Raw genomic sequence first — 27442 nt, 5'->3', positions numbered from 1 at the left:
GGGGAGTAGCAGGTTGTGCAAGGAGCAGGCTCCTCCGCCTGGCTGTGTGGCTGCCCCTTCCCCTTGGCTCCAGAGGGAGATTTCCCCTCCTGTGAGCTACTGCTCCAAGCAGGGAAAAGCTGACCTGGCCCCCCGCCAGGCCATGGGGCTCCGGTGCCCGAGGCTCTGCCCCAGCTGCTAGAATAGGGGCGCTCAGGGCAGCGCATGGGCTAGAAGCCTGGGCTCTGGGCAGGAGGGGAGCCGCCCCTCGAGCCAGGCAGAACTAGAGTTAGTGCCCCCAACCCTCCCCCTGGAGGGAGCCCTGAGGCTCGTGCGTGTGGGAGCAGCAGCCTTCCCCTCCCCCAGCCCCCACCCTGGCTCCAGAGCTGTTCCTGCTGGTGGGACCCTCCCTGGCCCTGGCATGCTGCTCCTGGGGGCTGGAGGGGAGCAGCTGGCTCTGGCTCCTCTCACCTTTGAATGCAGCCCCCCAGGGAGAGGTGGGGAGATGCTGCTGCACCCTCCCCCCCACGGGCAGCTGGGGGCAGGTGTCTCTGTTGTCCGTCGTCAGCGTCCCCCCCTGACACTCTCCTCCCCTCCAGGGCCCTGGTGACACCAGTGGAGGATGCCGCTGTAACGTCAATGGGCAGAGGTGCCACCCACACTGCCAGAACTGTCACTGAGCACGCGGAGCCAAGCCTGGGCCTCCCCACACGGCAGCCCCCTGGCCACAGCACAGGTCAGGCAGGTGCCTTGCTCCTGGGGGAGCGCCTAGCCCTTGCCCGTGCAGTGCCTTGAGGGGCTCCTCCCTGCTCTGGGCGGCTTTCACCTCCCACTCTGAACCTGGCCCAAGGCCTTCCTCCTGCTGAGCCCTAGGCTGGGCCTGTCTCTGCAGCTCCAGGCAGGCCCAGGAGGGAGCTGTTTGGGGTCAGGATTTCAGAGCAGCTGCTGCCTCTGCACCTGCCTGCCTGGCCCCAGGGCTACATTCGTGCTTCTGGAGCTATGCAGGGCTGGGGTAACTGGGGGTGGGGAAATGCTGCTGGTGTAGAGAGGTCCTCAGCCCCCCTGCAATTTAACCTGGGCCTTGCCTTCACTTGCCCTGTACCCTCTCCTGTGGCTGTTGAGTGCCTCCCCCAACACAGGGAGCTCCCCGTGACAACCTCGGGGGGCGGGGGTTTACAGAGGCTGGCTGTTCCCCACTTCTGGGAGGATCCTTGGGTTGCAGGGGCAGGTCCAGGAGCCACCAGCCCCTCGGGGCCCAGGAAAGCTGCACACTTATCCCTTACTGTCATGTGCGGGGGGCAGAGACATCCCTCGGCCCTGGCCCAGTCCCCCCATGCCCAGCATAGCACAAGCTGCTCCAGGCTGGCCTCCCTCTCACCCCTCGGGCTGAGCTGTTGGGGGCAGCCTGGCACTGCCCAGCTCATGGCCAGGCTGCTTGAAGGATTTACCTCCTGAGGGTGGCTGTGGCCTGCCGGAGCTGGTGCAAGGAAGCAGCCCCAAAAGGCCCCAGCTGGGCTCTCTGCCCCTTTGGGCAGCTCAGGCTGTGAACAGTGCCACCCCCAGCTGGCATAGCAGGAGAGCCCATCATGGCTGCTCCTGCAGGAATCCAGCAGCTTGTGGAGATGGGGCCTGTGCCAGGCTGGTCTGGCTCTGGGGAGGCAGTTAGGGCCACTGCACAGCAACACACACATCTGTTGGAGGCACCGGGGCAGCAGCTGGTGCCCATGCCGCAGGGCACTGCAGCCCCTGAGATGCTAGCGGCAGTGGCCAAGAGCTGGGGTAACTGATTTGCCCCACCCACACTGCAAGGGGAGGGAGCACGGAGGACCCCAGCCAGGCCTCTGTGCAGTGCCCTACCCTGCAGCATGCTAGGAAGAGGGACAGGGCAGCTCTCCATGAAGCCTGAGGGAGGGAGTGGGGCCCCTCCACACTGCCATGTGTGTGTGTGGGGAGGGGGGGGGGGGGAGAATCAGCCTCTATCGGGCACCTCCCTCAGTAAAGTGAGTGCTGCGTCCCCCGCTGACCCCACACAACTCAGACAGATGCTGCTCTGGGGACAGAACCATTGAATAAATGCCACCATTACACACAGGCCCCCCGGAAGCTGGGGATGCAGGGCACAGGCCTTCCCCTCGGGCTGTACTGGGCTCCCCTGGGGGTGGGAAGGAGGCAGGGCAGCAGGTGGGAGTGACAGGGCCAGGGGAAGGTGAGGGCCCCCCGGGCAGGGCCTAGGCCAACACACCACACCACACTTCCCCACTGAAGATTGAAGGTTTATTTCTGCCCCCCCCCCAGCGGGCACGTGCAGACAGCAGCCGCCCCCCTTCCCAGAGTCCTTTCCCAGGCCTAGCAGACGAGCGGCTGTGTCCAAGGGAGAGGACATTAAATAAGAGTAACACGTCATGAGGAGTGGGCTGTACCCGTCTGTCTGTCCAGCTGTACATACATTCCTGTCCAGGGAGGTGCCGCGCGGCGGCTGGGTGGCCAAGGCCCACAGGGTGGCAGGCTCCGGTCCAGTTCTTACTTAGGGGGCCGGTACGCGATTTTTCTGCTCTTTAGTACAGACCACCTATGGCGCTTCAGGTAGTAGATGAGGGGCACCAGGAGGCCAACCATGATCAGCATCTGGAAAGGGAAGAGAAGGGGTTAGGCCAGGCCCTGCCCTGCTTCCAAGCACCTTCCCCCAGCAGTGCATGGACCCAAGGCACTGGCCAGGGTGAGGGCCGGCAGGAATCGCTCAGACACATACCCAGCCTTGCCAGCAGGCCAGGCTGGGCTCCTCCCTCCAGTCCAGGGCACTCCCCAGGCCCCCCAGAGAGGAGCCCCTGTCCCTAGCACCCCGGGGGCAGGCACTGACCTTCATTCCCATGCGTTTGCGGTGATCATGCTCCGGCTCTGCTGCCCACCTCAGGAACGTGCACACATCTTTCGCTATCTGGGACATGGTGGCCGGGGTCCCTGGGACAAAGCAGAGTCAGCGGCGCCCCGTGTGCAGGGTCCGCGGGCGCCCAGCCCCACCCCACGCGTGCGGCCCGGAACAGGGTCTGCGGGCACCCCCCGCGTGCAGGCTGAGAGCAGGGTCTGCGGGCATCCAGCCCCACCCCACGCGCAGGCTGAGAGCAGGGTCAGCAGGCACCCAGCCCCACCCCATGCCCAGCCCCACTGCGTGCAGGCCCAGAGCAGGGTCCACGGGTGTCCTGCCCCGCCCCACCCCGCGCGCAGGCCCAGAGCAGGGTCCATGGTGCCCCGAGCACAGGCCCAGAGCAGGCTGGGGCCGGCCCCTGGGGAGAAGCACAGAGCACAGCCAACAAGGAAGGGACTCCAGGCTGCTTGGGGCGCGAGGCCCTGGCTCTGTGCTGCAGCTGTGCAGGCAACAGGCACCTCAGCCGACCCTCCACAAGCCCCTGGCTGGAAAGGACCCCGCTCCGGGACAGGCTGGGGGGCCTCCCGGCACAGAGCACCTCTTACCATCCTCGAACTCCAGGACCTCGTTGTAGATGGGGGGCGCCATGGTGATGGCCTGCCCCGGGAAGTAGGGGTTGTAATGCAGCTCTTCCCTCATGACCACCCCAGTGGGTGGGTCGCAGTAGCCGGTGAGGAGGGAGAACACGTAGTCCTCACCCCCGTGCCTGAAAGACAAGGCCAGGTGAGATCCCAGGCCCTGGCCGAGACCCAGCTGCCCCCAGGCCAGAGCAGCCATGCTGTGTGGCTGCCCTGCCCCTCAGGCCAGGGTGATGGGCCCTCGGCAGTGAAATCCCGGCCTCCGACCCACTGACACCCCGAGATGGGGGAGGAAGTGGGAGGGCCTGAAAGGAGCCTCCGATTCTCCTGGGGGTGGGCCCTAGGCCTCACTGGGTGTGCTTAGGGCCCGCAGCACAGAGCACCCACCTGGGCTCAGCTTGTCCCCAGCACCATCTGCGCATGGGAGCTCCAGCTGCTTGAGTTAGTCCCAGCATGCACTGCTCCAGCATCTCTTTGAGACCTGGCCCAGCCAGCTGGGCCCTGCGCTCCTCCCCGGCTGCCCTGTTACCAGCTGCTCAGCCCCCCAAGGGCGCACTGGAGGGGGCCTCACCTGGCGCTGATGATGTAGCTCAGGTCTGGGGGCAGCGCCCCATTGTTGGCTGCTCGCGCCGCCTCAGGGTTGGGGTAGGGCTTGGGGAAGTAATCGGAGAGCTTGCCTGGGCGCGTGAACATCTCGCCGTTCTCATCAGGGCCATCGACCACCTCCACCTGGCACGAGAGAGCACTGAGCCGGGGCCCAGGGGCCCCCGCGCCCCACAGAGAACACTGAGCCGGGGCCCAGGGGCCCCCGCGTCCCGCTTGGCACGAGAGAGCACTGCGCCGGGGCCCAGGGGCCCCCGCGCCCCACAGAGAGCACTGAGCCGGGGCCCGGGGCCCCCGCGTCCCGCCTGGCACGAGAGAGCACTGAGCCAGGGCCAAGGGGCCCCCGCGTCCCACAGAGAGCACTGAGCCGGGGCCCCCGCGTCCCACAGAGAGCACTGAGCCGGGGCCCCCGCGTCCCACAGAGAGCACTGAGCCGGGGCCCAGCTCACCCCACAGAGTACTGAGCCAGGGCCCTGGGGCCCCAGCATTCTACCAGGCTGCAGACAGTTGGGCCCAGGGCCCACCCCACAGAGAGCACAGAGCTGGGGCCAGGGGCCCTCCCACCCCACAGAGAGAAGCGAGCTGGGGCCCAGGGGCCCCCACGCATCCCACAGAGAGCACTGAGCTGGGGTCAGGGGCCCACTGCATCTCACCAGGTCGCAGAGACAGAGCACCAGGCTGGGGCCTCTGTCTCTCACAGACGCAGAGCACTGGGCTGGGGCCCAGGCAGCCCACAGTGCATGACTGTGAGGGGCGAGCTTCCCATCACCCAGGGCCTGGGAGGGCACATGGCAGCGAGTCCAGCTCTTCCCCCCACTTCCAACACACACCAGCTAGCAAGAGCCAGCTGCCAGAACTGGGGTGTGGATCCCCCCTCGGAGAGTCCCCACCGCTGTCAGTCTCACCTCCTCGGCCAGGGCCTTGGCTTCAGCCTCGGTGTGGGAGACGCCGATGAGATTGCGGAAGGCCAGGTACTCCATGCTGTGGCAGGCGGCACACACCTGCTTGTACACCTGGTAGCCGCGCCGGATGCTGGGAAGAGGGAGGAGGCCGTGAGCCCCTCTGCCTGGCCTAACCTTATCTGCTCCCCATGGCTCTGAGTGGGAGGGGGCTGGAGGAGGAGAGTCACAGCAAGCCCCTGTGCCATAGCCAGACCCCAAGCCCCCAGCATTCCCTGGGGGAGCCTGAACATCAGCCAAGGGCCAGCGAGAACCAAGAGTTGTGGGGCTGACCTGTCACCCCTGGGATGCAGCTTCCCCACCTGCCTGTGCTCTGACCCCCTGCAGGGGGCTGGCAGCTCACCCCCGGGCTGCCCTCCCTCCAGCCATGGGTTCACTCCATCCCCAGGACAGCCGGCGCCCCCCTCACCGACCTGTCGTGATCCAGGGAGGCCAGCAGGCCGTTGTGGCTCCAGGCGTAGCTGGGAGGGTGCAGCAGCAGGTCACTGGCACTCACAGCCGTGTGGAGAGCCAGGGCCAGGCCAGCCCCGCCGGCAGCCAGCACGCCCAGCGCAGACAGCGCCACCTTCCTACCACGGGACATGCCCGACAGCGACGACATGCTGGCCTGGAACACAGACGAGCGCCGGTCAGCCTGCCAGCTCCAGCAAGGGGCACCCGCCCCCAGCCACACTCCCCAGAGTCCACGCCGGCGGGGCCTTTGGAACCTTCCCACGCCCCAGGAGAGGAGGGAGGGGGAGCAGCCTGTGGGTGCACGGGATGCAATATGCCTCCAAGCCTGCTCAGCCGGGTGCCTCCATCTCCCCCGACAGGCAGGAGACACTGGCCTGCTCCCGCCCGAGCAGAAGGAAGCAGAGTCCCCCTTCCACACAGACTGGGAAGGGCCCAGCGGGGTCAGGAGCTGGAGCTGAAATTTCAGCTGTCTGAGCGGCAGCCCCCAGCGGGGGCCCTGGAGCACTTGCACCGGAGGGGTAGGGGTGGGAAGCAGCAGGTGGGTGGGCTGTGGCTCTCCAGAGCTCCCTGCTGGATGGATTCTGTTTAAGCCAACCAGCCAGGACCAGGCACATGGGGCGAGTCCAGGCCTCTCAGCCCACCCCTCACAGAGATGGGGGTCTCTGGGGCACTGGGACAAGCAACTTCCCCTCTTCTCTACAAGGGGAGCAGTGGGCAGGACTACGGAAAGCCCAGGCCCAATAGCCCTCAAGGGAGCTGACCGATGTGCATCCATGGTGGGAGTGAGCAGGGGGCACAGAGCTCCCACAGCAGGGCAGGACAGTAACCAGGCCCAGCCCCACAGCATCTCGTGGGCAGTGTCACACAGTGGAGCCCTCCACGTCGGCGGGAGTGAAGGGGTGAGACATGGACAGCAGGTGACGGGCTCAACTCTTAGCCACACAGCCTCTCACAAGGCATGTGCCACATTCACAGGAGTGGCTAGATTGTCTATAACCACTACACCGTGCTCCACGCCAGACCCAGAACAGACCCTACCTTTCCTGATTTATTAAGTTAGAAAATTGCAAATGGTGCATTTATTTACTAGGTTACATTTGTATTGTGATTTGGATCAAGCTCGATTTGGATAGAATTTGGAATTTAATTGAAGTGCACAAAACAGTATTTTTAATCTTTTTATTAGTTTAAATAAAACTAACTTGAGTGTGGTGGACACCTCGATCAATTGTTTGCCTTATGTATGTGTTGTATTTAAAACTGACTCAGGTGTTAAACAAAGGACGTATTATCTGTAGTTAATTAATTGAACTGATGAATGTGGTGACCAGAAACAGTCAGGATTTTAGAGCTAGTAGATCTCATCCTCTCTCACCTTGTTTTTATTCGTAGATTGGAAGAGGGGAAAAGTTTTCCTGCTTTTTCAGCTCCCAACTGGTTTCTTACCTTTGAATGAACTAGTCACTGAACTGAACTCGAGGAATAGACTGAAATTAAGACAATATTCCCTCTGCACCTGCAAAACAGGCTGCCGCTGTCAAAAGCGGGTTTAGCGCTTCAACAAACTCTGGTTTCCAGTGCTTAGCCAGAGACTCCACCAGTTCAGTGGTTTGATATTCCTTAAAACTTCAGTGATAAATGTGTACAGCTTAACACTATATTTTATATTTAGTTTAAACGATTAATAGATTACAGTAAGTTTAGGCCTTAACATAGACTGTCAATTTCAAATTTAATTTTAAATAGATTTTTTAAAACAAATGTATTTAATTTAAATAAAAAAATCCAATGTTTGTCATCACTGATTGTTACCCACCCCGACTGCAGGCCAGTGGACACAGGCAGAGAGGCCAGCGCTGGGAGTGTCACATGAGTGCACATGGTCCCATCTCAGTAAGTCCCACTGAGCTCCGGGGCAGCTGCTGCTGTTTGATTGCAGCGCCTTGTCACCAATATGGCAAGGGAAGCAGCCATGCCAACACAAGGAACCACAAAGCAGAGTTCAGCACCATTCAATACCCACTCGGACCACCTCACAGCCAGCTGCAGCCACACTAACTACAGCGATGCCTGTTGCAGCACACCACACGCCAACACCTCTGCAGAAAGCACTAATCTGAGCATGGGGACTGGGAGCCAGGAACCCAGTTCATGCTGATTTAAGCACTGGGCCTGGACAAATCATGGCGTCTCACCATGCTGCTGCTTCTCTGAGTTTAAGACCAGAAGGGATCCAGTCTGATCCCCGTATAGCACAGGCCAGGGAATCCCACCCAGTTACCCAATATTGGGCCCAATAAACTGATTGGCTGACGCTTCCCGAAAGGCAACTAGCATGGATGTGAGGACTTAGACATAGGTGGAGACTCTATACGTTCCTGGGGAGTCTGTCCCAGTGGTTCACCACCCTCACTGCTAAACATCTGTACCTAGTTTCTCATCTGACTATCTTGCTCCAGCTTCCAGATGCCACCCTACTAGATCAAAGAGCACGTTAGCAACTGGTGTTTTTTCCTGTGACAGTCCTTACCCACTGTGATCAAATCATCTCTCACTCTTCTGTAAACTAAACAGATTGAGCTCCTTAAGGAATTTTCTCCAGCCCGTGAATCATTTTTGTGGCTCTTTTCTGCACCTCTCCAATTTTTCAACATCCTTTTTAAAACGTAGCCCCCAGAAGTGGCTGCAGCGTTCCAGTGTCCATTTCAGCAACACCATGGCTAGAGGTAAAATCCCCTCCCCACTTCTACTCCCCATTTATACATCCGTGGATCGCATTAGCCCTTTCTGGCACAGCAGACTTCTGTTCAGTTGCTCATCCCCTGTGATCTTTTCCAAAGTTACTGATGTCCAGGATACAATCCCCCAGCCTGTAGGTCAGGCCTGCATTGCTGGTTCCTAAATGTGTAACTTTCCATTTGGTTGCACTTTGTTTGAATGGGTCCATCTTACCAAGCGATCCAGATCTCTGTACAACTGGCCTGTCCTCAGCACTATTTACCACTCTGCCAACCCTTGTGTCATCCACAAGTTTTATTAGCAGTGATCTTATATTACACTTATCATAGAATATCAGGGTTGGAAGGGACCTCAGGAGGTCATCTAGTCCAACCCCCTGCTCAAAGCAGGGCCAATCCCCAATTTTTGCCCCACATCCCTAAATGGCCCCCTCAAGGATTGAACTCGCAACCCTGGGTTTAGCAGGCCAATGCTCAAACCACTAAGCTATCCCCCACAAGTTGAATAGCATCAAGCCCAGTACGAATCCCTGTGGACCACCACCAGACTCTCCCATTTAAGAGTGGTTCCCCCACTGACAACTACTTTCTTAGATCTCTCACTTAGCCCGCTGTTAGTCCATTTAACATAAGAACGGCCATCCTGGGGCAGACTAATGGTCCACCTAGCCCAGTATCCCGTCTGCTGACAGTGGCCAATGCCAGATGCTTCAGAGGGAATGAACAGAACAGGGCAATTTATTGAGTGATTCATCCCTGTTGTCCAACCCCAGCTTTTGGCAGACAAAGGTTTAGGGACACCCAGAGCATGCGGTTTCATCCCTGACCATCTTGGCCAATAGCCATCGATGGACCTGTCCTCCAGGAACTTCTCTTTCTTTTCTGAATCCAGTCAGTCTTTTGCCCTTTACAACAACCCAAGCAACGAGTTCCACAGATTGACTGTGCGTTGTGTGAAGAAATACTTCCTTTTGTTTTAAGGCTGCTGCCTATTCATTTCATTGGGTGACCCCTGGTTCTTGTGTTATACGAAGTAGTAAATAACACTTCCTTATTCATGTTCTCTGCACCATTCATGATTTTATAGACCTCTATCATATCCCCCCTTAGTCATCTCTTTTCTAACTTTTTAAATTCCAGTTTTTTTAATCTCTCCTCATATGGAAGCTGTTCCATATCCCTAATCATTTTGTTGCCTTTCTCTGTATGTTTTCACAGGACACGTACTCGGATACCATACAGTGCTGGTTTATCAGAATGTTGTCTGCTACTTAGCCAAAAACCTTACAAAAATTTAAGTCTATTACAGCTATGTAGTTACCTTTATCAAACTTGCAATCTCACTTCCCAAAGAGAAGTTTAAGGGGTGACTTGATCAGTCTGTAAGTACCTATATAGGGAACAAATATTTAACAACGGGCTCTTCAATCTAGCAGAGGAAGGTCTAACATGATCCAGTCACTGGAAGCTGATGCTAGACAAATTCTGACAGGAAATAAAGCGTAAATTTTTAACAGGGAGGGTAATTAACCACTGGAACAATTTCCCAAGGGTCGCGGTGGATTCTCCATCACTGGTGATTTTTTAAACCAGGACTGGCTGTTTTTTTTCTAAAGCTCTGCTCTAGGAATGATCTTGGGGCAGGTGTCTGGCCCGTGTTACACGGGCAGTCAGACCACATGATCACAACAATCGTTTTGGACCTTGGAATCGATGAAAAGAATAAACTCAGGTTTAATTACATCCAATTTCCAATAAAACCATGTTGACTGGAAGACGGGAGTGATGACCTTGACACACCTTAGCAGAGAGAGAAGGATTCGTTCATAATTCCTCAGTGGTGGGAAGGCGCAAAATGCCAGGTATGTGACGCCACTCTCACGAGCTGCAGGATCGTGCAGGGGACGATGCCCCGTAACAGACGCGGCTCTCGGGAAAGGGGCAGCCCCGCGGCTCGCTCCCTGGGGAGACCCAGGCCCGTGCGGGAGGGGAAAGCCAAGGCTCGCAGACACGCTTAGGAAGGGAAAGGGAGCCGGAGCCCGCAGCTGAGGGCGGCGACCTGACCCCTCCGAAGGCTCCCGCTTCCCCAGCGCGCAGCAGGAGGCGGCCGCGCTCCTGCTGGGCCCCCCGGCAGCCGCCTGCGGGGCGAGATCTGCGCAGCGCGGCCCCCCCGGAGAGACTCGCCCCCGCCCCGCCCCGCGGCCTGCCGAGCCGAGAGAGGCGCCCGCCGGGGGTCCCCGCCCGGCCACACCCAGCCCGGAGCGCCCCGAGGGCCAGCGGCCGCTCCCCAGCTGCGGGGCCCCGGGCCCGACCGGGCGGGGGCGCCGCGCCCCGGTGACCTTCAGGGCCGGGCAGGGCGCAGAGCCTGGGGGGCGCGGCCCGGGGCGCGGCGCGGCCGGCGGGTCTCACCTGGGGGGGCCGCAGGCGGGGCCCGGGTGGCGGCGGCAGCAGGGAGCCGCCCCGGGTCCGCAGCACCAGGCACCGCGCCGCCGACAGCGCCGCCATCTTGGAGAGGAGCCGGGGTCCGCCTCCTTCCCAGGGTGCACCGCGCGGGCCGGGTCTACGGCGGCCGAGTGGGGAGGGGACGGGGCTCGGCAGGAAACGCGGAAAGGGCGGAGCTTGCAGCGCCTCTGGGCACAACTGATATCCGGTCACGTGGATCGCGACGCCGAGCCGGAAGCACCGCCCCCACCGGAAACAGCCCCCGCGCTGGAGGTCATGGGGTCATAGCCTCGCGGCAGCGCTGGGCCCGGTCGCGCCACGCCCCCACCCCATGGGACTCCGCCCCCCCAGCCCTTCCCCCTCCGCGCCGATCGGGGCCCGGCCCCCCCAGCAGAGTCCTCGGGCCTCCCCGCCCGGCTCCCTGCCCCAGGCCCCGGCCCCCGCTCCGGGCAGGGAGGGGAGATTCCAGGGGCTGCCCCGCTGGGGAGCCCGGGGGCGAGCGCGGAGCTGCGGGGGGGGGGAGCCAGGCTCCGGGGGGGGGGGAGCTGCGAGCTGGGGGGGATAGCCAGGCTCGGGGGGGGGGAGCCAGGCTCCGGGGGGGGGGCTGCGAGCTGGGGGGGATAGCCAGGCTCCGGGGGGGGGGAGCCAGGCTCCGGGGGGGGGGAGCTGCGAGCTGGGGGGGATAGCCAGGCTCGGGGGGGGGGGAGCCAGGCTCCGGGGGGTGGGGGGGGGAGCTGCGAGCTGGGGGGGATAGCCAGGCTCCGGGGGGGGGGGAGCTGCGAGCTGGGGGGGATAGCCAGGCTCGGGGGGGGGGGGGGGAGCTGCGAGCTGGGGGGGATAGCCAGGCTCCGGGGGGGGGGGGGGAGCTGCGAGCTGGGGGGGATAGCCAGGCTCCGGGGGGGGGGGGGAGCTGCGAGCTGGGGGGGATAGCCAGGCTCCGGGGGGGGGGGAGCTGCGAGCTGGGGGGGATAGCCAGGCTCCGGGGGGGGGGGGAGCTGCGAGCTGGGGGGGATAGCCAGGCTGCGAGCTGGGGGGGATAGCCAGGCTCCGGGGGGGGGGGGGGGGGGAGCTGCGAGCTGGGGGGATAGCCAGGCTCCGGGGGGGGGGAGCTGCGAGCTGGGTGGATAGCCAGGCTCCGGGGGGGGGGGGGAGCTGCGAGCTGGGGGGGATAGCCAGGCTCCGGGGGGGGGAGCTGCGAGCTGGGGGGGATAGCCAGGCTCTGGGGGGCGGAGCCAGGCTCCTGGGACAGTAGGAGGAGAGCTATGAGCGGGGAGGGGGGGGAGAGAGCTGCCAGTCGGGGGGGATAGCCAGGCTCTGGGGGGGAGGGGGGCGGAGCCAGGCTCCTGATGAAGTGAGCTGTAGCTCACGAAAGCTTATGCTCAAATAAACTGGTTAGTCTCTAAGGTGCCACAAGTCCTCCTCTTCTTTTTGCGAATACAGACTAACACGGCTGTTCCTCTGGCTCCTGGGACAGTAGGAGGAGAGCTATGAGCCGGGGGGGGGGGGAGCTGCCAGTCGGGGGGATAGCCAGGCTCTGGGGAGGAGAGCTGCAAGCTGGGGGGGATAGCCAGGCTCCGGGGGGCGGAGCCAGGCTCCCGGGACAGTAGGAGGAGAGCTATGAGCCGGGGGGAGCTGCCAGCCAGGGGGGGGGGGGGATAGCCAGGCTCCGGGGGAGGGGGGGGAAAGCTGCGAGCCGTGGGTCTCATCCCCACACTGCCCCCTCACGCCAGGTGCAGACAGGCACCCGACAGACCATCAGTGCGCACACGAACTGCAGTGGCTGTAAGTTGACCAACTCGAGGTCGACTTGAGTTCTCAGTGTAGCCGAGGCTTGGGGAGAAGCCCACTCCCTCGCTTCAACTCCGGGGCAAGTTCTGGCTCCTGCACTCATGAAACCTCCCCCTCGCAGCCAGCAGTTCCAGGGTGGGGGAAGGCCACAGCAGCAGGGGGAAAGGTGTCCTCTGAGGAGAGGGGGCCAATGCCCTTGAAAGCTCTGAACATCGGAAGGGGGGGCCTGTACTCCCCCGCATGGACCTGGTTCACAGCCAGGCACAGAGGAGGTGGGCACAGAGATTGGTGTTGCTGCATTCGGACCACCACAGCAGTGGCTTCATGGGGGATGTTGATTTGCAGTGTAAATTGGGCTGCCCCCTAAACTTGACTTCACCCCACGTCTCTCACTGCATCTGGCCCGGCCTCCTCTGCTGACACAAGACCTCCACAACCACCTCCCTGCCTTCTGCCTGACCTCCTGCAGGAACCCCCCTCCCTGACCTGTCCTTCCAAGGTCTGCCTCTGCCATGCTGCTGTCACGTGCCAGATGGGGAGAGCTAGCGTTGCTGTCCTAACCCCCTACCCCTCACTTGCAGTGTACGCGGAATTGGACTATCTCCCCCCTTGCTGAGCAGCTCCCTTCCTAACTCGTAAGCTCCCCAAGGCTGGATCATCTTATTTACCTACAGTTAGTCAGGACCCAGCCCAACGATGGAGGCCTGTAGGTGGCGCCAGCACCAGCTATGAACCACCCTCACCACACTTGCCAAAGGCTTTTCTTCTTATTTTATTACAAAGATGAACACTCCTGGCACACACTTGCCTTTCCAATCCCTGTGGATTCCCCCAGCCCAGTCTGCTGGCTGCTGTGGGGGCCTGGCCCACCTGTATACAGTGGAGGAGTGTGCAAACCTGAATGCCCCACTCCTCCCCCAATGCTGAGGAAGGCATATCCAGCCCATGCATGAGGAAGTGTGGGGAGCACCCTCCACTCCCATACCTATGTGGACTCAAGGGGACCTGCCTCTCCAGTACTGCCTCCTGCTTCTCCCAGCCTAAGCCCCCCCCATCTGCCTTCTGTCTGTGGGAACAAGCAAGGCCAAAGCATCCCTGCTCCCATGCCCGCAGCCCGGTGCCGTGTCCCCTCCCCCGTGCACCAGCTGGCAGATGCCCCCCGAAGGCAAAGGTCCCAGCATGCGAAGCCCAAGGACAGCTGAGTTCAGTGGAATGCAGGCAGTGGGCACCCCAGGCCCTCTTGAGGCCACTGAGCACAAGGGAGGGGAACTGACTCCTGCTGCAGGCCCCAGAACAGCCTTCTCCCTCCAGAACAAAGGTGCAAGGCTCCAGCCTGAGAACATGGGATGGCTCCAGGGCAAGACCCAGATCCTGGGATCCAGTTGCCAGGCGGGGGCCCAGTCAGCAGCCTCCTCCCCCAGGAGACATAGGGCCAGGCAGAGGGGCCCAGCTACTTCCAGAAGAGCACATTCCAGAGCAGCAGCCAGCAGGGGTAGACGAAGAGGGCGATGAAGGGAAAGACTATGGAGCCGTAGAGGTAGTGGTCCAGCAGGCCCTCAGACACAGCCTGCAGGAAGAGCTGCCAGCACTCCAGCGCCGAGACGGGGTACTCGATCAGCTCCTGGTACAGGACGATGCTGAGTAGGAGGGTGACAGCTGGAGTGACCAGGACCAGTAGCACTGCATACAGATACCTGGGAGACAGACGCAGGCAGGGATCAGAGTGGGGCAGCCTGGGGCGCACCAGCCAGCAGGGCTGGGCTGAAAAGGGGCAAATCCCAGCACTCCTGCCCCACTCCCTACAGCGCCCCCTGCTGGGAGAGGCTGGGGCTGGAATGGCCAGGAGCTCCCCAACAACTCCCAGTGCTCCTGCCCTAGTCCCCTGAGCAGGGGGTGCTCTGAGAGGATGGAGGAGCAGGGAACGCCTATGCCTACAGCTCCCCATGCTGGGAGAGGCTGGTGGTAGACAGATTACCAATACCAGCATATGGGCCTGGTCCCTGGTTGGGGAGGGGATTTCCAGCCCATCCCTTGGACTGGCTGTTGGCTCTCAAGGCACCCTGCCTGTACCCAAGCAAGGATCATAGAATATCAGGGTTGGAAGGGACCTCAGGAGGTCATCTAGTCCAATCCCCTGCTCAAAGCAGGACCAATCCCCAACTAAATCATCCCAGCCAGGGCTTTGTTAAGCCTGACCTTAAAAACTTCTAAGGAAGGAGATTCCACCACCTCCCTAGGGAACCCATTCCAGTGTTTCACCACCCTCTTAGTGAAAAAAATTTTCCTAATATCCAACCTAAACCTCCCCCACTGCAACTTGAGACCATTACTCCTTGTCCTGTCATCTTCTATCACTGAGAATAGTCTAGAACTATCCTCTTTGGAACCACTTCTCAGGTAGTTGAAAGCAGCTATCAAATCCCCCCTCATTCTTCTCTTCTGCAGGCTAAACAATCCCAGCTCCCTCAGCCTCTCCTCATAAGTCATCTGTTCCAGTCCCCTAATCATTTTTGTTGCCCTCCGCTGGACTCTCTCCAATTTTTCCACATCCTTCTTGTAGTGTGGGGCCCAAAACTGGACACAGTACTCCAGATGAGGCCTCACCAATGCCGAATAGAGGGGAACACTCACGTCCCTCGATCTGCTGGCAATGTCCCTACATATACAACCCAAAATGCCATTGGCCTTCTTGGCAACAAGGGCACACTGTTGACTCCTATCCAGCTTCTCGTCCACTGTAACCCCTAGGTCCTTCTCTGCAGAACTGCTGCCGAGCCATTCGGTCCCTAGTCTGTAGCGGTGCATGGGGTTCTTCCGTCCTAAGTGCAGGACTCTGCACTTGTCCTTGTTGAACCTCATCAGATTTCTTTTGGCCCAATCCTCTAATATGTCTAGGTCCCTCTGTATCCTATCCCTACCCTCCAGCGTATCTACCTCTCCTTCCAGTTTAGTGTCATCTGCAAACTTGCTGAGAGTGCAATCCACACCATCCTCCAGATCATTTATGAAGATATTGAACAAAACCGGCCCGAGGACCGACCCTTGGGGCACTCCACTTGATACCAGCTGCCAACTAGACATGGAGCCATTGATCACTACCAGTTGAGCCCGACAATCTAGCCAGCTTTCTATCCACCTTATAGTCCGTTCATCCAGCCCATACTTCTTTAACTTACTGGCAAGAATAAAAGATAAAGAATAAGGATCCTGGCACCTGCAGAGCGAGCCCACCAAGGATGAGACTGGCCATGGAGCCCCGGCCACTCATGGACAGGCCTGGCTCAGGTGACCTTGGGCCGCCTCACTGGATGCCATGGGAAATGCACAGGTGCCACTTACTTGGGGCCTTTGGGCTGGACGATGGCTGCAACGGGCACCATGGTGACAGCCAGGAGGAAGCCCAGGGAGAAGTTAATAAGGGCAATGCAGCCCAGCTGCATTGCCAGGTACAGCAGGGACAGAAGCTTCAGGGTCATCCAGCCGCGTTCACTCCCACAGCCAGTCAGCACCCTGCAGAGCAGAGAAATGACTGTCAGGCCCCACAGACACCTGCCTAGCCCCCGCTCTGGCCAGGGCTGAGAAACAGCAGAGAACCAAAGGTACCATTTTCTATAGACTGTCACAGGGCGCTATGTTCACCCTTTTTACACAATTCTGTATAAAGCATGCCTTATGAGGTATTGTGAAAACTCATCATGTGCTGATCTTTATTGTCCCGGTAAAATGTGTGGCAACATTGTAGGTAAAGTTCATAGAATCATGGAATTGGAAGGGACCTTGAGAGGTCATCTAGTCCAGTCCCCTGCACTCACAGCAGGACTGCGTATTACCTGTCAGGGATGGTCTAGGTGTTTGTCCAACCTGCTCTTAGGCCTTGTCAACACTAAAGGGAAAAGTCAATCTAAGCTACGCAATTTGAGTTATGTGAATAGCGTAACTCAAATCAATGTAGCTTAGATCTACTTACTGCAGGGTCCACATTACGCAACATTGACGAGACACTCTCTCCCATCAACTCCCCTTTACCCTTCTCCATCAGGTGGAGTACAGGAGTCAACCAGAGAGTGATCGGCGGTCGATTTAACACAGAGGTGGGCAAACTACGGCCTGCGGGCCCTTTCTGCCTGGCCCCTGAGCTCCTGGCTGGGGAGGCTAGCCCCCAGCCCCTTCTCCGCTGTTCCCCCTCCCCTGCAGCCTCAGCTCACTGCACCCCCAACACGATGCTCTGGGCGGGGGAGCTGTGAGCTCCTGGGGCAGTGCAGCTACAGAGCCCGGCCTGACCCGGTCTCTGTGCTGCGCGGCTGGCTCCAGCTGGGTGGCGCAGCTGCCTGTCCTAGTGCTCCAGGCAGCATGGTAAGGGGGCAGGGAGCGGGGTTGGATAGAGGGCAGGGGAGTTTGGGAGGTGGTCAGAGGCCAGGGGGTGGATAGGGGTCGGGGCGATCAGTGGGCGGGGAACAAGGGGGTTGAATGGGGGCAGGGGTTCCGGGGGGCAGTCAGGGAGAAGGGGTGGTTGGATGGGGCAGGGGTCCCTGCGGGACAGTCAGGAATGAGAGGAGGGGTTGGATGGGGCGGCAGGGGGCAGTCAGGGGACAGGGAGAAGGGGTGTTTGGATGGGGCAGAGGTCCGGGGGGGGCGCAGTCAGGAAGGGGGGGGTTGGACGGGGCAGTGGGGGGCAGTTAGGGGCGGGGGGTCCGATGGCGGTCAGGGAGAAGGGGCGGTTGAATAGGGGCAGGAGGCCGTCAGGGAACAGGAGTCAGGCCATGCCTGGCTGTCTGGGGAGGCACAGCCTCCCCAACTGTCCGTCCATACAATTTCTGAAACCCGATGTGGCCCTCAGGCCAAAAAGTTTGCCCGCCCCTGATTTAGTGGGTCTTCACTAGACCCGCTAAATTGACTGCTGATGCATCGATTGCCGCAGCGTTGATCCTTGGGTAAGTGTAGACAAGGTCTTAAAAATCTCCAATGACAGAGATTCCACAACCTCCCTAGGCAATTTATTCTAGTGCTTAATCACCCTGACAGTTAGGAAGTTTTTCCTAATGTCCAACCTAAACCCCTCTTGTTGCAATTTAAGTCCATTGCTTCCTCTCCTTAACCTCCGAGGATAGAACAATTTTTCTCCCTCCTCCTTGTAACAACCTTTTGCGTTTTTGAAAACTCTTGTCCCCCCTCAGTCTTCTCTTCTCTCCAGACTAAACAAACCCAGTTTTTCAGTCTTCCCTCAGAGGTCATGTTTTCTAGACCTTTAATCATTTTTGTTGCTCTTCTCTAAACTTTCTCCAATTTGTCCCCATCTTTCCTGAAATGTGACGCCCAGAACTGGACATAATACTCCAGCTGAGGCCTAATCAATGCAGAATAGAGCAGAAGAATTACGTTTTGTGTCTTGCTTACAACACTCCTGCTAATACAGCCCAAAATGACATTTGCTTTTTTTTTTTTGCAACAGTGTGACACTATTGACTCATATTTAGTTTCAGAGGAACAGCCGTGTTAGTCTGTATTCGCAAAAAGAAAAGGAGTACTTGTTTTTAGTTTGTGATCCACTGTGTCCCCCAGATCCCTTTCTGCAGTACTCCTTGCTAGGCAGTCATTTATATAAAGTCTGATTATAAAATTCTACTGTATGACATTGCTGAGACACGCTCCAAATTTAAAAAAGCAGGCACAAACCAGTTCCTCAAAGATAAAAGGCCAACTGATGCCTCAGTCAGGTGTCAACAAAATCCAATGGACTATCACCTGGCTAAGCAGGCATTCTTTGTCAGGAAAAAGGGTGTGAGTGAGAAATTTACATCTTGGCACAGACACAGCTGGAAGCTCCCATCCCAGGGACTTGGCCACCTGGACCCCAGCTGGAGAGGATTCTCAAAGAAGAGAATTGCTGTAAGAAAGGGGAACAAACTCCCCAGATTATCTCTCCCTTCATCTCTACTCACAGCACCAACAACACCTGAAAGACAAAGGAAGCATCACTGGACTGGAGCTAGATCCTGGCTGTAAGATTGCTAGAACACATAGTGAGAGAAAACCTTTTGCTTTAAGTTTGCATAGCTTGCTAAGTTAGGTATCTTATTTCTTTGTAACCAGTTCTGACTTTTATCCCTCATCACTTAAAATCTTTCTGTAGTTAATAAACGTGTGTTATTGTTTTATCTAAACCAGTGTGTGCTTGTACTGAAGTGTCTGGGGTACTCCATTTGAGATAGCAGGATTTGTGCATATCATTTTCTATTAATGAAATGACAGACTTTCTATGAGCTTGTATTGTCTAGGAGTAAAGAGCTGGGCAGTACAAGACGCACATTTGTGGGGAAAGTCTGGGACTGGGAATTTGCTGGTGTTGTTCTGTTATATAAAATTCAGGAGTGGCTGGCTAGAGCACTCATGTAACTCAGCGGGGAGTGAGTTTACATGCTGGAGGCTGTGTGGGCAGACCAGGAGTGGCGGTGTAAAAGGCACCCCAGGCTGGAGAACTGAGGGGGGACAGCTGTTCAGCAGTCCAGACTGTACCCTGGAGAATGTCATAGGGGCCCCCCCGGGACAGGCTCCCACAGCCAGTGCCCTGCTCCCCACAGCGCCCCCTGCTGGGGGAGAGTCGCATCGCCCTGCCTTTCCCTGCCGGGACCCGCACGTACCTGGGCGTGTTGTGTGGCAACGCCAGCCCGGCCACGTAGACGGCCGTGACCGTCAGCACCACGGCCTCCGACTCCGAGACGGGGAAGTGCTGGGTGGCCACGTGCTGGCCCAGCACAGGCAGGAAGTAGAGGGTGAGGCCTGTGGCATGGCAGATCAGCAGAGGTGGCACCAGGGTGAGCAGGCCAGGCCGCGACTCCTGTGGGGCGGGGAAGGGAGGAAGCTAAGCAGGGGCAGCTGAACCAGGGCCAGAGCCAACCCCATCAGGCCTCAGCCTTGGAGGAATCCCAGTTTCTGGGGCAAAGGGGACCCCAAATCTTCCTCCCTGCCCTGGGGAAAGGGCCCTGGGCAACTTCAAGCCCAGCCCCAAAGCGGCATCTCCTGAGGGGCTGGGCCCATCGAACCAAGGGGCAGGAGCTGTGGTGGGGAGGGTTACACAGCAGGGCGGCCCAGTGGGGTGATCGCTTGACTTAGGAGCTCTCTGCCCTGCCCCAGATGCCCTGGGGACCCTGGGCAGGTTCCCGGTCCTGATCTGCGCAGGGTGATGAGGGTAAAGATTGGGAGGCGCTTGCATACTGCGGTAGCAGGTACCATAGACGTCCTTTAGATGGCCAGGAACCTGAGAACCCACGGCGGGGGAGTCCATGGGGGATAGGGGAGGAAGGCAGTAGCTGCCCTTGGGCCTGGAGAGCTCCAGGAGCGGCCAGGGCAGGGCCCTGCAACCCCTCACCTCGGCGGCAGCGTGGGCAGCACCCTTGTCTCCATCGCAGAGCGGCTCCTCGGCACCCGCATCACATTTACTCAGCTTCATCCACAGGTCGAGGGCGTGGGGCAGAGTCAAGGAAACCAACCACACAGCACCCCCTGATCCACCGGGCCCCTGCGCCGACCCTCACCCAGCCACGGGCAGATCCCTGCTCCCCAGAGACAGGCGCAGCCCCTGCCTCCCAGAGCGAGCTCCTCACCGGGACCCAGGCTGTGGAGAGGGGGCACTGCAGAGTGGTGAGGGGTCCCCTCCTGCCTGCCTGGGGAACGCGCCCCCTCCCCCCATCAGGCAGGGCTGCGCAGTTCAGCGGCCTCGTGGAAAATGCCGGCTCCTCCCCAACCTGAGTCTGAGCAGAGACTCCACCTGCGCCCCCGTCCCTAGGCCTGACCCTGCTGCAGCCCAGAGCTCTCCCACTCCCCCTGCAGCTGCGGCACCGGGGATATCTTGAGGACGAGGACGAGGACGAGGCCACCGACGGCCGGCATGTAGACGCCGATGGAGACGAAGCGTGCGAGCGAGGGCAGCAGGTAGAAGAAGTAGGACTGGTGCAAGCGCTCCAGCAGGTTGTTCAGCTTGCGGAACATCCCCTCCAGCGTCCTGCGGGGCAGGCCCTCAGCAGGGTGGATGCTGGCACCGTCCTCGCCCAGGGGTGGCAGTGTGGGAGAACGGGGGGCACAGCCTCTCAGTCCCATCCCTGGCCGGTCCCCACACTGAGCTAGACCAGCATTCCCCTAGGCTCCCCAGGCCTTGGCTCTGCCAAGAGCCCTCAGTCCTGATCCACAGCCCCTCGGCCATCCCAACCCTGGGCTCCCTCCATCCCCCAGCCCAGCTGGTGCTCCTCAGTCCTGACCCGCAGCGCCCCTGCTGCCCAGGCCAGCCCCTCCGTCCCGGCTCTTGCCTACTGGGGGAGCAGGGGCCCCTGCCCTCAGGGGTGTTACTCACTTGCCCACGGTGCCCATGTCGTACTTGTACTGCCGGAAGCTGTTGATGCCACGCACAGTGATGGCCTCGATATGGTAGCGCAGGAAGAGGCCATGGTCGCCCTGGGGCCGGCCGGAGCCCTGCTTCAGCACCATGAGCAGCAGGGTCTGCAGGCTATGCACATAGGCCGGCAGCGTGTCCCAGTCCGTGCGCTGCAGCTGCAGGGCAGAGACATCAGGGCCTGCCCCCTGCCCCCCCATGCAGTCCACCCCACCCCTGCCCCGACAGCCAAGGAGCCTGGCCGGGGGTGCAATTGGGAAAGCGGGGGAGGGGGTCAGGAGAAACCAGCAGGGAGAGGAGTCTGGCTGTGAACACTCCCCCCACCCCCAATCTCACTATGCCCTGGATAGTGCCGCCCCTGCCTCCTTGCCCTGATGGTGCCAGGAACACCCCCCACCCCCTTGACATGCATGGTGCTGGGCTCCCCACCCCCAACTCTCACCTTGCCCTGGATGGTGCACAGCAGCCCGTTCTTCTGGCAGAAGGCGTAGAAGAGGTTGACCAGGTCCAGGTTGGGCAGCTGCCCGTTCAGCCCCTCCACGGCCACATCGAAGCTGGTGATGACGTCGCTGCTCAGCTCCAGCGAGACAGCCGCCTGGATGGCTCCGGCCCGGCCCAGCATCCCCGAGGAGAGCACCTCTGCCAGCACAGCAGCAGCTCAGACCAGGCAGCCCCCACTGCCCAGAACCCAGCTTGCGGGGAGAAAGCCCCGGCCAGCTCCCCGGTTTGGAAACAGCCCCTCAGAGCAGTGTTTGGCTGCGACTCACCAGAGTGCTGCACTCTAGCCCAGGGCCCTCCTGCCCCCCTGCTGCGCCCCACCCAGCCCTGCCCCCACAGCTCCTCTGGCCTCACCGGTGACGTTGACATCGTGGTAGGCCTCCAGCCAGGCCTCCATGCCGATCAGGTCGTGCTCGTTCACCAGGAAGATGATGTCCTTGGCCCAGTAAATCTGACCTGCAAGCAGACAAGCACTGCCCGTGTCAGCGAGGGCCAGGCCAGCCGGCCCCAGGGAGCAGTATGCACCACGGCGGGGCCCGTGTCAGCAGATGCCTGGGGACTACAGCCTAGTCAGCCACACACCCCGTCCTGCACAGGGCGATTGGCCTGAAGCAGCCCCAGGAGGAACCCGCCACTTACCTGCAGCCGGGCCCCCGGGCGTCTGTGAACAGGGCAGAGGCCTCCGTGCTCTACACACTGCACAGATGCCAAGGGGAGGGGCTGAGACATGAGAGTCTGTTTTGAACAGCCTGACAGCCCCAGGAACCCTCCTCACCAGGCCGGGGGGAATGCAGCCCCAGGAAGCCCCTCACTGGGCCAGGGGTGGGAGGGACCCCGATATGGGCCAGGGAACCCTCTCGTCAGGCCATGGGGGAGCCCAATACAGTCCCGGGAACCCCCCTCGCCCTGCCCGGGAGCCTGATATAACCCCAGGAACCCCCCTCGCCCTGCCCGGGAGCCTGATATAGCCCTAGGAACCCCACCAGATTCCTGGGCCACAGGACCTCCGTCACCAGGTCACACAAAGGCCTGGCCCATGCACTGTTGAGCAGCAAGCCACTCTCAGGTGCACCTGACTCAGCACCTCCCTGCCACTCCCACAGGCCCCACCCCCCAGGCATGTACTCACTTACCCCGGAAGTAGGAAGCCAAGGCCAGCATGAGCCCCACGGCCTGGTTGTTGTGCTGCCCCATGCTACAGGGCACGCTCAGGACCAAGGACTCTGTGCTGGCCGCACGTGGTGCCCGCAGGATCCCGTACACATTCGTACCCTTCACCATCTGCAGGGAGGGAACCAGGGCTCAGCAGGACAGTGGAACCAAGCCCCACCCACAAAAGAAGTGGGCTTTGCAGGGAGCCAGGCCCTGGAAGGGGCTTCTTCCCACCCCAGAGCCAAACACAGCATCGTGGTGTCTGCTGAGGAGGGACCCAGAATGGGGGGGGGCAGGGGGCTGAGGAGCACCAGCAACTGGCGGCAGGGGGGAAGTCCATGGCAGGGATAGCAGGGGGCTCGGGTTGGGATTGAGGTGGGGGGAGCCCAGCACTGGGATAGCAGAGGCTGTGGGTTGCGACTGGGTGCAGAGCTGCATGCAGCGAGCTTGTTCAGCTCCTGCCTTTTGCCCAGTGACTGGCCCTGGCCCCTCAAGTGCTGTCAGCCCCTCAGTTCTGCTACCCCTTTTCTGTGAAGCAGACCTGCTGGATCAGCACACATGGTATGGAGATGAGGAAGGGCCAGGATCCTGCGAGAAGCCCCAGAGCTCTGTGGAGAGGTGCTAGCCCACGGGGCGTAGGGGCTGCATCTGTCCCTTTGCACCAACCCCCAGCCCAGGGGGGAAACTCCCCAACCCCCAGTGCCTGCAGCTCATCTGTGCCCTACCCCCAGGACAGAGATGGGGCAGCTCCCAGGGACTGCGGTCCCAGCCTGGCACGTACGTATCTTTCGCGTGTCTCGTCGGGGAAGGGCAGAGTGCGGGAGAAGGGCTGCTTATAAACCTCCAGGCCCAGGTTCCACATTGTCTTCTCCAGCCAGGCCACGGGGATCCCCCTGGGAAAGGAGACAGGAAGCATGATGGGCCGGAACGGGGCCCTCTTGCCCGGGGGGACGGGTAACGCTAGAGCCCAGCGCGCATAGCGAACCCCAGATTGTCCTTCTCAGAGCCCAGGGCCACACTCTACCCACCCACAGGCACAGACTTGCCCAGTGCCACCTAGCACAGTGCCACTGCCCTGCCTTGCAGAGTGAGATACACCAGCCAATGCACAAGGAGAGCAAACTGCAGGGCCCTGCGGAGCCACCCCCTCCATTAGCACCTAGAGACTACAACTCCCAGCATACAGTTCACCTGCCTTGAGTACTGCAGGCTGGGCCCTGGCAGGACACTCCTGTGTATTACAAAGGCAGCTGGCACGGGGTGCCACCCTTCCTCCCCTGCTGGCCTGGGGCCTTCGGAGAAGTGCTTGGCCTGTACCCTGGCCAGGGCTCCCCCGACTACTGGCGGCTTGAACTCACCCCACCTTCTTCTTGTGGCCAGCGAACTCACGGGCGTAGGAGAGTGCCCTCTCGCCAAACACGAACTGCTCCTCCACCATGGTGGAGCCCATGGCGTTCTCTGACATGTATGAGCGCAGGGTGAAGGGTGGGGAGGCCAGGCCCAAGAACCAGCCCAGTCCAGCCAGGTAGCTGAGAATGCTGCAGACAGGAAACACAAGGGGGTGAAGACCCCAGGCTGCTCCCCTCCGCTCCCCTCCCCACTCCCTGCCCCGGCCCCATTGCCCCATGAGAGAAGGGGTCAGGTCTAACAGGGAGGATATCTGTGCACGTGGGGGCCACGGCTTTGAGCCCCAGCTAGGCTCCCTCCCTCTCTGGGGTGCAGCACTTGGCACTGCCAGGCAGGCAACGCTGGCTCAATGCCTGGCCCCCATCCCTGGACTCCTAGGGCAAGGAGGGCAGTGTCCAGGCCCTGGGGGAGATCGTGCGGGCGCCACTTCCCGCCCTGCTGACGGGTGGCCCCGAGGGAGAGGAGAAGAGGGACGGAAGGAGAGAGCAGAGCGTGGGGATGGGAGGAAACAGAGAGAGCTCCCCACAGAGCCTGCGGCAGGGAGCCCAGGAAGCCAGGGGCCGGGCACTCACCAGAGCGGGGTGTTGAGGCGGAGGATGAGCCGGGACAGCGCCCGCCTGCGGTACGGGTCCGACAGGAGCCCCATGGCGGACGGATGGGGCCCACGGACTCCTGGGGGCACTGCGGAGAATAGGGCAGCGTCTCCAGCTGGCAGGGACCCGGGAGCCCCCTGGGGCAGGCGCGGCCAGAGGGGCGAGGGCACAATGCGGCCAGCGGCCCTGCCCGGGCCGAGACCCTGCTCCCCAGCTCCCGACAGCCCCCCCATGCCCCTCGCTGACCCCCCCGGGGACACCCCGACCCCCACCCGGACTCCTGCCTGCCCACCTAGGTGCACCGTCCCCACATGTGCACAACGCCCTCCCGGGCCGCAGGTACGTGTGCCCCCCCCAGGCATGTACATGTGCCCCCCCCTGGGGCCGCGCCCCCCCCAGGCATGTACACGTGCCCCCCCTGGGGCCGCGCCCCCCCCAGGCATGTACACGTGCCCCCCCTGGGGCCGCGCCCCCCCCAGGCATGTACACGTGCCCCCCCCGGGCCGCAGGTACGTGTGCCCCCCCCAGGCATGTACACGTGCCCCCCCCGGGGCCGCGCCCCCCCCAGGCATGTACATGTGCCCCCCCCTGGGGCCGCGCCCCCCCCAGGCATGTACATGTGCCCCCCCCGGGCCGCAGGTACGTGTGCCCCCCCCAGGCATGTACATGTGGCCCCCCCCGGGGCCGCGCCCCCCCCCAGGCACGTACATGTGCCCCCCCCCGGGGCCGCGCCCCCCCCCAGGCATGTACGCGTGCCCCCCCCCCCGGGATGTACAGGCGCCGCCCCCCTCCCGGGGCCGCCGGTCGGTCCCTGCCCCCCCCGGGGCCCTACAGGCGCCGCCCCCGCGGCGTGTGGCTCTGCGGGGCCGGGGCCGGGGCCCGCAGCTGGACGGGGGGGCTCCGCCCTAGAGCGGGGCGGGGCCGGTCCCCGAGCGGCGGGAGGGGGGCGGGGCAGGGCCGGGCCCCCGGGGGGGGCGAGTGCCGGGGGGGGGTCTCGGGAACCCGCCTGGCGGGAGACGCGCTCGGCTGGTCTCCGGGGGGGGGGGGCCGCGCCGCAGCGACCCCCCCCGAGCCGAGCTCCAGCACGAGCCCCGGGGTCAGCCCGAGGGGGGGGGCTCCCCCCCCCGCCAGTCCCCTGCACCCGGCCCGCACCTACCTGCCGCGGCGCGAGGGCCCAGGCCGCTCAATCCAGCGCCGAGCGGCCGCTCCACTGAGCAATCGAGCTCAGAGCCACCGAGGGGACCCGCCCCGGGACGAGCCTCGCTCCCAGCAGCCGGGAGGGGGCGCGCGGGCGCCCAGGTGAAGCCTGCAGGGCGCAGGGGGCGGGTGCAGGGGGTGGGCACAGGGGGCGCAGGGCACGGAGGGTGGGCGCAGGGGGTGGGCGCAGGGCGCGGGGGATGGGTGCAGGGGGCGGGTGCAGGGCGCGGGGGGCGGGGGGTGGGCGCAGGGCGTGCACACAGGGGGTGCAGGGCGTGGGTGCAGGGGGCGCAGGGCGCGGGGGATGGGTGCAGGGGGCGGGTGCAGGGCGCAGGGGGTGGGCGCGGGGGATGGGTGCAGGGGGTGGGCGCGGGGCGTGCACACAGGGGGTGCAGGGCGTGGGTGCAGGGGGTGCAGGGCACGGAGGGTGGGCGCAGGGGGTGGGTGCAGGGCGCAGGGCACGGAGGGTGGGCGCAGGGCACGGAGGGTGGGCGCAGGGGGTGGGCGCGGGGGGGATTTAATTGAACCGATTTAAATCCCGGGTTTGATCGTCGCAATCGGGGACATTGGGAGCAAAATCAGCCCCTTGGCCAGGGACTTGCTTCCCCGCACGCAATGCACCGTGGCTATATGGAAATGAGATTCCCCGGCACAGCTCTGCGCTCAGGCTGCCCCTGCTGTTCCTGGGCGGGGCGGAGATGGGGGTGCAAGGGGAGGGGGCGGAGCTGCTCGCCCCAGGCGGTCCCGATGGCACACAGAGGACGCAGCCCGGGGGGGGGGCAGCCAGAGGGCAACAGCCCCCCCCCCGCTGGGTTGGGGCTAAACCCCGGAGCCGGCGCACGTGGCCCGGCAAAGGGGCCGGGTCTCCATGGAGAGTCTCCGCCCGCCGGGGCTGGCCCCGCTGCCGAGTAGCTCCCCGCGGCTGGCTGCGCTGTTCCCCGCCGACACGGGCCCAGCGAGACCCCACAGGGGCCAGGCCTGAAAGTAAGTGGAGTGACTTACCGGTGTGTTGGGGCGAGCTCTGGACCCCAGAAGGGGCGGGGCCTCGGGCGAAAGGGGCGGGGCTGAGGAGGGTCAGAGCCAGCCCACCCTGTGAGGTAAGTGCCCCCCCTTCCCCTCCCCCACCAGGGTAGCAGCAGCCCGGGGCTCCGGCGGCTATTTAAAGGGCCTGGGTGGTAGAAGCAGGGGCGCCCGGTCCCTTTAAATAGCCGCCGGAGCCCCGCAGCCGCTCCCCCAGGGCTCCAGCAGCCGGGGTCTGGAGGCAATTTAAAGGGCCTGGGGCTCCAGCCACTGCTGGGAGCCCCAGGCCCTTTAAATTGCCCCCCGGGGAAGCCGGGCTGCTCTTGCTGGTAGGCCCTACCGGGGCGTACCCTCTTACTTTCACCTCTAGCCCCTCCTTTCAAGCTCAGCCTGTCCCACCCAGGGCACGGAAGGAGAGGAGCCAGGATCGCTCCCCTCCCCGACCTGTCCCGGGGCGGAAGCTGGGCCCTGAGCCCCAGGAACTGGTCTACGGGTCCATGCGCAAACCCGGGGCTTGGCCACCCAGCGTGACTCAGGGGCTCCTGGGCCCGAGTGCAGCCGTGCACCTGCGGGGAGAGTCCCTGGGCCGGGGTGCAGGGAGCTGGGACGCCGCCCTGCCTCACGCCCCCCGGGGCTATCCGGGCACAGTGGGGCATTGCACTCCCTGGGAAACAGTAACTGGCCTGGCGGCCCCTCCTGGTTCCTTGGGCCTCCCTCTGCTCCTGAGTT

At 62.0% G+C, this 27442-nt stretch overlaps 3 protein-coding genes across 5 annotated transcripts in view; 1 reads left to right on the top strand and 2 right to left on the bottom strand.

Annotated features, from left to right (window-relative positions):
* SHARPIN (SHANK associated RH domain interactor) overlaps window positions 1-6723 on the top strand; it is a 47755-nt gene extending 41032 nt beyond the window's left edge. The window contains exons 14-15 of one of the 2 annotated variants that reach the window (XR_012666833.1): window positions 579-715; window positions 5436-6723. Coding sequence is in view for 1 of the 2 variants with exons in the window: in XM_075124852.1 (XP_074980953.1) it covers window positions 579-659 (81 nt within the window). In the remaining variant the exon portion in view is untranslated. Of the gene's footprint in view, window positions 1-578; window positions 2383-5435 lie in introns of those variants that run through there. The other variant, XM_075124852.1, reaches the window with a different exon arrangement.
* On the bottom strand, window positions 2240-10782 carry CYC1 (cytochrome c1). The gene is made up of 7 exons (XM_048837111.2): window positions 10643-10782; window positions 5456-5649; window positions 4989-5115; window positions 4052-4209; window positions 3448-3608; window positions 2837-2937; window positions 2240-2604 (listed from the first exon to the last, which is right to left on the bottom strand). The coding sequence occupies exons 1-7, from the start codon at window positions 10736-10738 to the stop codon at window positions 2500-2502; spliced, it is 942 nt and encodes a 313-aa protein (XP_048693068.2). The 5' UTR covers window positions 10739-10782; the 3' UTR covers window positions 2240-2499.
* Window positions 10783-13219: 2437 nt separating this feature from the next.
* GPAA1 (glycosylphosphatidylinositol anchor attachment 1) lies at window positions 13220-26750 on the bottom strand. 2 transcript variants are annotated; one of them, XM_048837059.2, is made up of 13 exons: window positions 26696-26750; window positions 24476-24584; window positions 23855-24034; window positions 23278-23389; window positions 22478-22625; window positions 21699-21800; window positions 21289-21485; window positions 20808-21004; window positions 20309-20462; window positions 19830-19925; window positions 19102-19298; window positions 15803-15973; window positions 13220-14157 (listed from the first exon to the last, which is right to left on the bottom strand). In XM_048837059.2, exons 2-13 carry the CDS (start codon window positions 24547-24549, stop codon window positions 13914-13916), a joined length of 1872 nt encoding a protein of 623 aa, XP_048693016.1. In that variant the 5' UTR covers window positions 24550-24584; window positions 26696-26750; the 3' UTR covers window positions 13220-13913. The 2 variants fall into 2 exon arrangements, with proteins under 2 accessions (XP_048693016.1, XP_048693015.1); XM_048837058.2 differs by lacking the exon at window positions 26696-26750 and adding an exon at window positions 25653-25773.
* Between the last annotated feature and the right edge of the window lie 692 nt (window positions 26751-27442).

Source organism: Caretta caretta, chromosome 2 (assembly GCF_965140235.1).
Source record: "Caretta caretta isolate rCarCar2 chromosome 2, rCarCar1.hap1, whole genome shotgun sequence".
In the NCBI taxonomy this organism is placed as follows: Eukaryota; Metazoa; Chordata; order Testudines; family Cheloniidae; genus Caretta; species Caretta caretta.
The sequence above is the reverse complement of the archived record's forward strand: the minus strand, read 5'-3'. Positions and strand labels throughout refer to the sequence as shown.

What these genes read in the sequence shown, in the direction of transcription:
- GPAA1 (XM_048837059.2), bottom strand. Translation starts at nt 24,549, where the DNA reads ATGGGGCTCCTGTCGGACCCGTACCGCAGGCGGGCGCTGTCCCGGCTC. An exon ending in CGCCTCAACACCCCGCTCTG is followed by an intron (nt 24,035 to 24,475) that starts GTGAGTGCCCGG and finishes TCCTGTCTGCAG; the next exon opens with CATTCTCAGCTACCTGGCTG. An exon ending in CCACGATGTCAACGTCACCG is followed by an intron (nt 21,486 to 21,698) that starts GTGAGGCCAGAG and finishes CTGTGCTGGCAG; the next exon opens with AGGTGCTCTCCTCGGGGATG.
- CYC1 (XM_048837111.2), bottom strand. Translation starts at nt 10,738, where the DNA reads ATGGCGGCGCTGTCGGCGGCGCGGTGCCTGGTGCTGCGGACCCGGGGC. An exon ending in CCCGCCTGCGGCCCCCCCAG is followed by an intron (nt 5,650 to 10,642) that starts GTGAGACCCGCC and finishes TCTGTGTTCCAG; the next exon opens with GCCAGCATGTCGTCGCTGTC. An exon ending in GCCTCCCTGGATCACGACAG is followed by an intron (nt 5,116 to 5,455) that starts GTCGGTGAGGGG and finishes CCCTCTTCCCAG; the next exon opens with CATCCGGCGCGGCTACCAGG.